The sequence below is a fragment of the Panthera uncia genome (genome assembly GCF_023721935.1).
Source record: "Panthera uncia isolate 11264 chromosome A1 unlocalized genomic scaffold, Puncia_PCG_1.0 HiC_scaffold_17, whole genome shotgun sequence".
NCBI lineage: Eukaryota > Metazoa > Chordata > Mammalia > Carnivora > Felidae > Panthera > Panthera uncia.
In genome coordinates, this window is record NW_026057577.1 from 112,451,251 (window position 1) to 112,460,895 (window position 9,645).

Sequence of the window (9,645 nt, forward strand, 5' to 3'; positions counted from 1 at the left end):
TATGAGCATGGGCCCCAAATCAGAAGGGGAGAGTTTCTGCCCAGGACTCTTGGGCCTTGATTATTCCCTCTGATAGTGGCTCCAAAAATTTCAATGAAATAACTTGACGGGCCGTCCTTTAACATTCATACAAATGAGACTCACATTTGATAAGCAATGATTATGTCCTCTTATCGCCTCCCACTCTTAGTCGTTCGGCCCACACGTTTGCTTGAGCCAGCGCAGCAGGTATACATTGAAGACACAGCAGTAAGCAGAACGCGCCCCCTGTCCTGGAGCTCAGGCGGGTCAGGGGAACCGTCTGCCTCACGGCTGGTGTGAGAGTCCCACCTCCTTAACTACCAATTCCCCTAGCCTCCCTTTGTCACCACCTCCTGCTTGCACATTTCACCCCGCCGTAGAGGTCGCCCGGCTGGGGGGTGGGGGTGGGGGGAGCACGCGCCCTCTGCCCGCGACGACTGCATGGGCGCAGGGCCCCCGCACCAGCCCCGTTCGGTTTCGCCAGCGGCCTGGGAGAAGGTCGGGCCGGGCCTGTCGCTGATGGGGCGCAACAGCTGCAGGTCGCAAATGGCGCTCCCCACCCCGGCCCAGCCCCCGCGCTGGCTGGGGGCGGCGCCCCCCGGCCGGGCTGCGGGCCCCCGCCGCGGGCGGAGAGGGGGCGGCGCAGGTAGCTGGGCGGCCGCCCGGGAGTAAGCGCGGGCGCGGGGCCGCCGCGGCGGGATGGGGCGGCTCGGGGCCCGCCGCCTCTTCCTGCTCGCCGCCTGCCTGGGGCTCTGCGGTGCGCGCGGGGCGCTCGGAGGTACGCGCCTAACTCCCCCTCCCGGTTCCTTCCCCGGCCGGCCGCGCCAAGCCCGTGAGCGGAGGGTGGGCGAGCAGGGGCCAGGGCGCGCGGGGGGCTCTCCCCGGACTCCGGGGGTCCCGGAAACCCCGCGGCGACCCTGACTCTGCCTCTCGGGTTGGGCTTTCCCGAGCCGGGCGGCGGGGAGGAGACGGCTCGGCCCTGCGCGGTGGTGGCCGTGCGGCCGCGGGAAACTTCCAGCTCCCGCCCCGCGCGGCCCGGCCCCGCTGGTTCCGGGGAGCCCCGGGGTGGGGGCTGTTCCCGAGGTCCGCGCGGCCCTCGCCGCCGCTGGGGGGTTTCAGAGTTGGACTCCTGGCGGCACTCGGGCGAGCGGGACGAACGAATCCTGTCGTCCTCCCTTCTGCTCCTTTGCGGCTCTGCGCCTTCCCCAGGCCGGGTGAGGGGTCCTGGGCTGCACAGGACCGGCCCGGGTTTGGGGCCTTAAACTCGTGAAATTCTTTGGTCGCTGGCCTGGCCTGTTGTTCTGTAAGTCCCTCCACCAGTCCGCCTACATTTTCTGGACCTCATTCACTGGAAATGCTTTGCACTTCCATTGCGCTTTCCAGAAGTCAAGGATTACTAATAAAAGCATGATTATTTAGACTTTTTACATAACCGAGCCCTGCACTTGGGCCTTCCCGCCCACCATGGCTCCCTGAAATTTAATTTAGTTCAATGAAAGACTTCCTTTGTGACTTTTTAAAGATAACACATTCTAAAACTACGGCCTTGGATCTCTTTGTAGGATTCGGATTAAATTCTGAACGCTTATTTACTGCATGTTAGGCATAGAATAGGCAAACAGTGCCATTGCTGCCTACACCGCCTGGTGATTTCACTGGGCGCTTCAGAGTAATGTTGCAGCCATAATGGCATCTGGAGTATGGACACTTCACTCTCCTCTTACCCTTGTTGCTCTGTTCCAAGCGCCTCCTCTCCACCCTCCTCCCTCCTTCCTGAATCCTGCCAGGACTGAAGGGTGGATTGGCCTGGGCTTGGAGGTCTAGGGCTGCGTAACTGAGGCTTTGATGTGGCTTTGAGAGGGAGGGTTCCAGTTGTACAACTGGGAGATCTGGGAGGGCAGTGCATGGTTCTGATTGGGTGGTGATCAGGGATAAGCCAGTAATCCAGTGGTTGGGGTAGGGGGATGGTAAGTCCAAGCTTTGGAGTCAGATGGGCTTCAACTTGGGTGCTATCATATGTTCCCAGAATGTCTTTGCGAAAGTGACTTTCCTTTCTCTAGGTCTTAATTTTGCATCTGTAGAATTGAGATAATCACTTCTTCAGGGAGGCTTGAAGAAAATACTCTATAAGACTTATTCACAGCCGAAGAACTACTCAGTAATTCTCATTTCCCTCATTTTCTACGGATTAGCATCTTTCTTTGTCATCCATGCAATTGATTTGGGAATGAGGCTAAGAACCTATGGATTAGATACCTGTTTAGGGGTACGGAATGTGGATAGGGAATGTTTCTTGAAGAATTCCACGGGGTGCCTGGGTAGCTCAGTCCACTGAGTATCTGACTCTTGCTTTGGCTCAGGTCATGGTCTCACTGTTCTGTTCCTGGGATCAAGCCCCGCTTGGGGTGTGGTGCTGACAGCACAGGAGCCTGCTTGGGATGCTCTCCCTCTCTCTGCCACTCCCCCACTCATGCACTCTTTCTCTCAAAATAAATAAACTTTACGTTTATTATTATTTCTTTTTAATTTAAATCCAAGTTAGTTAGTATACAGTGTACTAATGATTTCATGAGTAAAATTTAGTGATTCCTCACTTACATATAACCCCCAGTGCTCATCCCAACAAATGTCCTCCTTAATTCCCCTTCCCCACTTAGCCTTTCCCCCCACCCAACATCCCACCATCAACCCTCAGTTTGTTTTCTGTATTTAAGAGTCTCTTATGGTTTGTCTCCCTCCCTGTTTTAATATTATTTTTGCTTCCCTTCCTTTATGTTCATCCGTTTGTGTCTTCAATTACGCATGTGAGTGAAATCATATGGTGTTTGTCTTTCTCTGTGTGACTTATTTTGCTTAGCATAATACACTCTAGTTCCATCCACGTTGTTGCAAATGGCGAAATTTCATTCTTTTTGATCGCTGAGTAATATTCCATTATATATATATAGACATATATGTCTCTCTCTCTCTCTCTCTCTCTATATATATATATATATATATACCACATCTTCTTTATCCATTTGTCAGTCGGTGAACATTTGGGCTCATTCCATACTTTGGCTCTTGTCACTAGCACTGCTATAAACATTGGGGTGCATGTGTCCCTTCGAATCAGCACTCCTGTATCCTTTGGATATATACCTAGTAGTGCAAATGCTGGGTTGGAGGGTAGTTCTATTTTTAAGTTTTTGAGGAACCTCCATCTGTTCTCCAAAGTGGCTGCACCACTTTGCATTCCCACCAGCAATGCAAAAGTGATCCCCTTTCTCCACATCCTCACCAACATCTGTTGTTGCCTGAGTTGTTAATTTTAGCCATTCTGACAGGCGTGAGGTCGTATCTCATTGTGGTTTTGGTTTGTATTTCCTTGTATTTCCCTGATGATGAGTGATGTTGAGCATTTTTTCACGTGTCTGTTAGCCATCTGGATGTCTTCTTTGAAAGTGTCTATTCATGTCTTTTGCCCATTTGTTCTCTGGATTCTTTGTTTTTTGGGTGTTGAGTTTGATAAGCTCTTTATAGGGATACTAACCCTTTCTCTGATATGTCATTTGCAAACATCTTCTCCCATTCCATTAGTTGCATTTTAGTTTTCTGATTGTTTCCTTCCCCACGCAGAAGCTTTTTGTCTTGATGAGGTTCCAATAGTTCACTTTTGTTTTTGCTCTCCTTGCCTCCAGAGACATGTCGAGTAAGAAGTTGCTGTGGCCGAGGTCAAAGAGGTTGTTGCCTGTTTTCTCCTCTAGGATTTTGATGGCTCCCTGTCTTACATTTAGGTCTATCATCCATTTTGAGTTTATTTTTGTGTGTGGTGGAAGAAAGTGGCCCAGGTTCGTTCTGTGTGCCACTGTCCAGTTTTCCAACACCATTTGCTGAAGGGACTATTTTTCATTGGATATTCCTTCCTGCTATGTCAAAGATTAGTTGACCATATGTTTGTGGGTCCATTTTTGGGTTCTCTATTCTGTTCCATTGATCTATGTGTCTGTTTTTGTGCCAGTACCATACTGTCTTGATGATTAAAGCTTTGTCACACAGCTTGAAGTCCAGAATTATGATGTCTCCAGCTTTGCTTTTCATTTTCAGGATTGCTTTGGCTATTCAGGGTCTTTTCTGGTTCCATACAAATTTAGGATTGTTTGTTCAAGCTCTATGAAGAATGCTGGTGTTATTTTGATACTGATTGCATTGAATATGTAGATTGCTTTGGGTAGTATCGACATTTTAACAATATTTGTTCTTCCAGTCTATGAGCATGAAATGTTTTTCCTTTGTGTGTGTGTGTGTGTGTGTGTGTGTGTGTGTCTTCTTCAATTTCTTTCATAAACTTTCTATAGTTTTCAGTGTATAGATTTTTCACCTCTTTAGTTAGGTTTATTCCTAGGTATTTTATGGGTTTTGGTGCAATTGTAAATGGGATCAATTCCTTGATTTCTCTTTCTGATGCTTCATTATTGGTGTTTGGAAATACAACTGATTTTTGTACATTGATTTTATATTCTGTGACTTTGCTGAATTCATGTATCAGTTCTAGCATTTTTTTTTGGTGGAATCCTTTGGGTTTTCCACATAGAGTATCATGTCATCTGCGAAGAGTGGAAGTTTGACTTCCTCCTTGCTAATTTGGATGCATTTTATTTCTTTGTGTTTTCTAATTGCTGAGGCTAGGATTTGCAACACTGTGTTGAATAACAGTGGTGAGAGTGGACATCCCTGTCATGTTCTTGAACTTAGGGGAAAGCTCTCAGTTCTTTCCCATTAAGGATAATATAAGTGGGGGGGGGGGTCTTTTCTATATGGCCTTTGTGACTTTGAAGTATGATCCTTCTATCCCTACTTTCTTGGGGGTTTTTATCAAGAAAGGGTGCTGTATTTTGTTAAATGTTTTTTTTTTTTTTCTGCATCTATTGAGGGGATCATGTGGTTCTTATCCTTTCTTTTATTATTGTGATGTACCACATTGGTTTGTGGATATTGAACCAGCCCTGAATCTCAGTAATAAATCCCACTTGACCATGGTGAATAATTCTTATAATTATCTTGGGATTCGGTTGGCTAGTATCTTATTGAGATGCTTGTTTGCATCCACGTTTCTCAGGGAAATTGGTCTGGAGTTCTCCTTTTAGTGGGGTCTTTGTCTGGTTTTGGAATCAAGGTAATGCTGGCCTCATAGAATGATTTTGGGAGTTTTCCTTACATTTCTATTTTTGGAAACAGTTCCAAAAGGATAGGTGTTAACTCTTCCTTAAATGTGTGGTAGAATTCCCCTGGAAAGCCATCCGGCCCTGGACTCCTGTTTGTTGGGAGATTTTTGATTACTGATTCAATTTCTTTACTGGTTATGGGTCTGTTCAAATTTTCTACTTCTTCCTGTTTCACTTAAGGTAGTTTATATGTTTCTAGGAATCTGTCCATTTCTTCCAGATTGCCCAATTTGTTGGCATATAATTTCTCCTGATATTCTCTTAATATTGTTTGTATTTCAGCAGTATTGGTTGTGATCTCTCCTCTTTCATTCATGATTTTATTTATTTGGGTCCTTCCTTTTTTCTTTTTGATCAGTCTGGCTAGGGGTTTATCAATTTTATTAATTCTTTCGAAGAACCAGCTCCTGGTTTCATTGATGTGTTCTACTGTTTTTGTGATTTTGATATCATTGATTTCTGCTCTAATCTTTATTATTCCCCTTTTGCTGCTGGTTTTGGGCTTTATTTGCTGTTCTTTTTCCAGCTCTTTTATGTGTAAAGCTAGATTGTCTATTTGAGACCTTTCTTCCTTCTTTAGGAAGGTCTGGATTGCTATATACTTCCCTGTTATGAGCACCTTTGCTGTATCCCAGAGATTTAGGGCTGTCATGTTTTTATTTTCATTGGCTTCCATGTACTTTTTAAATTTCTCTTTAATTTCTTGGTTAACTCATTCATTCTTTAGTAGGATGTTCTTTAATCTCCAAGTATTCATGGTCTTTCCATGGTTTTTCTTGTGGTTGATTTCTAGTTTCATAGCGTTGTGGTCTGAAAATTCGCAAGGTATGATCTCCAACTTTTTGTACTTGTTGAGGGCTGATTTGTGACCCAGTATGTGGTCACTTCTGGAGAATGTCCCATATGCACTTGAGAAGAATGTGTATTCTGCTGCTTTAGGATGAAGTGTTCTGAATACATCTGTTAAGTCTCTGTTGTCCAGTGTGTCATTCGAAGCCATTGTTTCCTTGTTGATTTTCTGCTCAGATGATCTGTCCGTTGCTATAAGTGGGGTGTTGAAGTCCCCTGCTATTATGGTATTATCATGAATGAATTTCATTGTTTCTGATTAATTGATTTATGTATTTGGGTTCCTCCACATTGGGGGCATAAATATTTATAATTTTTAGTTCTTTTTGGAGCATAGACCCTTTAATTACGATATAATGCCCTTCATCTCTTGTTACAGTCTTCATTTTAAAATCTAGTTTGTTTGATATAAGTATGTCCACCTGCCAAGTGGCACCTCCCGCCAGAATTTTATCTCAGATGGGGCTGTGTTTCAAAACCCCCACACTTCAGGGGCACCTGGGTGGCTCAGTCAGTTAAGCATCTGAATTTGGCTCAGGTCATGATCTCACAGTTCATGAGTTCAAGCCCCACGTTGGGCTCTGTGCTGACAGCTCGAAGCCTGGAGCCTGCTTCAGATTCTGTGTCTCCTTCTTTCTCTGCCCCTCCCCTGCTTGTGCTCTCTCTCTCTCTCAAAACTAAACATTAAAGAAAAAAAGTTTTAAAAAGAAAAAAAACCCCACACTTCAGAGACCCCCACTGCTTGGACCCTAGCTAACTCTCTGGAGAAGGTCTCACTGAGCAATGGCTGGGTGCCGGCTTTTCCCAGAAAATGTTCGTGCAATTGTGAAGTGGCAAAGATTCAGAGATTATGGCAAATCACAACACACAGCCATTGCCAGGTTTCACCGCACTCTGTCATCTTTGTCCCAATCCCAGCAAACGTGGCTGCTCTCCGGGGTCCACTCAGATCTTTGCCTGTGTGGAGGCCGTGTAGCCTCTACCAAATGCACTCCAATCGGGGGAACCACTTCTCTCCGGGTGGCACATGGACCCCTCAGACCCCGCTGCGTGCACTGAGCTTCAGAACTTCAGACTCTGCACTCCACTGTTTATAGAATCCTGGCGGTATTGAAACCCTCTCCTTTCTTCCCGTCAGTGGATTGGGAGAACAGATTTCTTGTTCAGCCCCTGTGAGTGTTTTCACTCTTTCTCTTTCTCTCCAGCTACTTTCTAAAGAGTGCTTCTCTTGCACAATCCCGATGCACCGCACTCTCCTTCCTTTCTCTTTGTCTCTGTCCCCTCTCCGCAAAAGCAGCTGCTTACCATCCATGGCTTTTCTCTCCCCCGCTCCTGTTCACCTCTCCGCACCGCGTACCTGTGGAGTTCTGTGGCTCAAGTTATGCAAATTGTTGTGTTAATCCTCAGATCAATCTCCTCGGTGTTCAAAAATGGTTTGGTGTTGATCTAGCTGCATTTCAGGGACGTGACAAGCTCAAGGTCTCCGTGCCTCTCTGCATTTAACTCCTCCTCCTCGTAAATACACTTAAAAAAAAGAGAATTCCATAGCGTAAATACACTTAAAAAAAAGAGAATTCCATAGCTTATCCATGGGAGACACATTCTAAGACCCTCAGTGAATGCCTGAAATCACAGATAGTACCAAACCCTATATGTACTATGTCTTTTCCTATAATACATACCTATGGTAAAGTCTAATTTATAAATTAGGCATAGTAGGAGATCACCAAAAACAAGAAAATAGAACAGTTGTAAAAATATACCATATTAAACGTTGTATGAACGTGATCTCACTCTCTTAAGATATCTTACTGTACTGCTCTCACCCTTCTTGTGATGCTGTGATATAATAAAATGCCTATGTGAGGAGATGAAGCCGGGTGAATGATGTCAGCCTTGTGACATAGCTTTAGGTTTCTATTGCTCTTCCAAGGATATGTCAGAAGGAGGATCGTCAGCTTCTGGACCATGGTTGACCACGGATAACTGAAATCGTAGATTTGGGGGGGGGGGACAACTGTACTGTCAGCATATATACTGTTCTTCATCCATAGCTCTGATTGCAAGACAAATATTGGAGACTGGGGTCTCATCCAAAGCTACTTTGGGGCACTTGGAAGAATATTTTTTGAGTAGCTAGATATGTGATCTGATTTCAGGTTTCTTCCTTACTTCCTTGGATAATTCAGGCTGTTGCTTTGAAGGCTCTCCCTGTCAAAGGCTTAGGTGAACTTTTCTCAGTCCCTGGGGGACACTGGGATATGTCCTCAGCTTGGAGAGTGTCCCCACCACAGGGAGCCACTTTGTCTGATAAACATACTGTCGTGGTAAGGATATCTTTTAGCATATAGGGTATCTCTATTTGCAAATCAAATATCAGTCCTACTGTCACCACCTACTTTCTCAAGGTACAATATACACTTAACACTAGACCCAAGTAGGAAATAGTTCAATAATTTCTCTTTTTTTTTAATGTTTAGTTCATTTTTGGGAGAGAGAGAGAGACAGACAGAATGTGAGTGGGGGGAGAGCAGAGAGAGAGGGAGACACAGGATCCAAAGCAGGCTCCATACTGTCAGCACAGAGCCTGACACAGGGCTTGAACACACAGACAGCGAGATCATGACCTGAGCCAAAATCGGCACTTCAACCGACTGAGCCACCCAGGTGCCCCAATAATTTCTCATGTTTGACTACCTTCTTATCAGATCTCGTTAGAGTATTATTGCTTTGACCTCATACCAGCGCTGATGAAGAGCTTGAACAGGAAGAGGAGAAAGCACCAGCACTTCCAGTTCCTTTGCGTTACTGGCCCTTGCGTTATTTCCATATATTTTTCATCTATGGCTTATTTGCAGGAATTATCAAAAGCGACTGATCCTTTTAGTGAAGGTTTGCGGATCTGTGTGCGGTGTGTCACTGAATGGGAAAGAGGATGAGGCCATTCGGTGTCAACGCATTGTAGGATTCCCGCTGCCCGCCCAGGGAGACTCGAGTACCCAGCAAGTGAGGCATGTGGCTGGTCTCACACAGACGACTGAGACAAGATGCCCATCAGTCTGTAAACTAGACACACATAAAGTCTCAATTCTTACTTTTATAGAACAAGACAACCTGCGAAGTCCTAATATTGTCTTCTGGCTCCACAGTGGATATCTTGGCACCACACTTTACCATTTCTTTTTTTCTTTTTTTCTCCACGTTGCCATTTCTACCTGAAACTGGGGTGCCCGAACCCAAATGCTGCCCCCGGCCAGTGTGTCCTGGTGAGGCAAGCAACAGCTGGTGTGGCAGGAGGTGACCCGGAGAGGTGAACCGTGGGGCTAGAACACCCAACCGCACTTACGGTTGCTGTGCTGAATAGGTCCCGGGGCTGCCTGATCAGCTGATTTGCGCAGGGAGACCAAAGAGTTCAGGTGTTTGATTACAGTCTCTTTCATTTAAAATATCTTCATTAATATTTAAAAAAATGGGTGCGCCTGGGTGGCTCAGTTGGTTAAGCGACTGACTTCAGCTCAGGTCATGATCTCACGGTTTGTGAATTGGAGCCCCACACTGGGCTCACTGCTGC

General features: G+C 45.8%; 1 protein-coding gene across 1 annotated transcript in view; it reads left to right on the top strand.

The window, feature by feature from the left end:
* The first annotated feature begins 471 nt into the window (after positions 1 to 471).
* LOC125934586 (chondroitin sulfate proteoglycan 4-like) overlaps positions 472 to 9,645 on the top strand; it is a 70,440-nt gene continuing 61,266 nt past the window's right edge. Inside the window, exon 1 of the mRNA XM_049648073.1 lies at positions 472 to 799. Coding sequence (XP_049504030.1) covers positions 721 to 799 — 79 coding nt within the window. The 5' untranslated portion in view covers positions 472 to 720. The remainder of the gene's footprint in view (positions 800 to 9,645) is intronic.